Source organism: Sapajus apella, unplaced genomic scaffold (assembly GCF_009761245.1).
Source record: "Sapajus apella isolate SASKATOON/1434 unplaced genomic scaffold, GSC_monkey_1.0 scaffold14573, whole genome shotgun sequence".
NCBI classification, from domain to species: domain Eukaryota; kingdom Metazoa; phylum Chordata; class Mammalia; order Primates; family Cebidae; genus Sapajus; species Sapajus apella.
Genome location: NW_022451494.1, coordinates 1 through 1,316, shown reverse-complemented (window position 1 = coordinate 1,316; position 1,316 = coordinate 1). Strand labels below are relative to the sequence as shown.

At 54.3% G+C, this 1,316-nt stretch overlaps 1 protein-coding gene across 1 annotated transcript; it reads right to left on the bottom strand.

Moving 5' to 3' along the window:
* Positions 1-9: 9 nt before the first annotated feature.
* On the bottom strand, positions 10-1,312 carry LOC116548540 (mucin-6-like; the record flags this gene model as incomplete). The annotated part of the gene is made up of 1 exon (XM_032273947.1): positions 10-1,312. A coding segment is annotated over one exon (1,303 nt), but the record flags the coding sequence as incomplete, so codon positions are not given.
* Between the last annotated feature and the right edge of the window lie 4 nt (positions 1,313-1,316).

Genomic DNA, 1,316 nt, shown 5'->3' with positions numbered 1-1,316 from the left:
ATCCTGTGGCTCTGACCGTTGTCTGTGGAGGCATGGTGCCTGTGGGGTTTGAGTGGATGGATGTGTAAGTAGACATTGGTGGATGTGTAGTGGTGATGACCGTGTGAGTACTGGGAGTCACTGAAGGGGTGGAGAAAGGTGGAATATGAGTGGAAAGTGTGGTGTGAGGGTGTGGTGTGGTTGGATGGGTTGTGGTCGTCTTGAAGGATGTTGTAGTCGTGGGACCAGTGGAAGAGACAGGCTTGCTCCCAGTAGGTGGGGAGTGTATGGTGAAGGGTGTGGGTGGCCCATGGCTCGTGGCCGAAGTCATGTGGACTACAGGTGTGCCGGTTCCTGTACCAGTTGGCTTTGGAGTAACGGTGGTGGAAGAAGTTGGGGTGATTTCAGGACGGTGTGTGGAGGAAGTGTGTGAGTGGAGGGATGTTGGGGTTGTGGCTGTGCTGAATGAGCTGTGGGCTTGACTGATTCCACTGGTGGTCTCTGTAATTGGTAGGGCTGTGTGTGTGTCTCCTGTGGTCTTGACCATTGTCTGTGGAGGAATGGTGCCTGTGGGGGTTGAGTGGATGGATGTGGAATTGGAGATTGGTGGGTGTGTATGGGTGATAATCATGTCAGTACTGAGAGTCACTGAGGAGGTGGAGAAAGGTGGAATGTGAGTGGAAAGTATGGTCTGAGGGTGTGTTGGAGTTCGATGGGTTGTGGTGGTCTTGAAGGATGCTGTAGTCATGGGACCAGTGGAAGAGATAGGCTTGCTCCCTGTAAGTGGGGAGTGTGTGGTGAAGGGTGTGGGTGGCCCGTGGCTCGTGGCCGAGGTCGTGTGGGCTACAGGTGAGCTGGTTCCTGTACCAGTGGGGTTTGGAGTAATGGTGGTGGAAGCAGTTGGGGTGATTTCAGGATGGTGTGTGGAGGCAGCATGTGAGTGGAGGGATGTTGGGGTTGTGGCTGTGCTGAATGAGCTGTGGGCTTGACTGATTCCACTGGTGGTCTCTGTAATTGGTAGGGCTATGTGTGTGGATCCTGTGGTCTTGACCGTTGTATGTGGAGGAATAGTGCCTGTGGGGGCTGAGTGGATGGAGGGGGAAGTGGTTATTGGTGGATGTGTAGCGGTGATGACTGTGTGAGTACTGGGAGTCACTGAGGAGGTGGAGAAAGGTGGAACATGAGTGGAAAGTGTGGTCTGAGGGTGTGGTGGGGTTTGATGGGTAGCGGTAGTCTTGAAGGATGTTATAGTCATAGGACCAGTGGAAGAGATGGGACTCCCCTCTGTAGCTGTGGAGTGTGTGGTGAAGGGTGTGGGTGGTCCGCTGCTGCTGGCC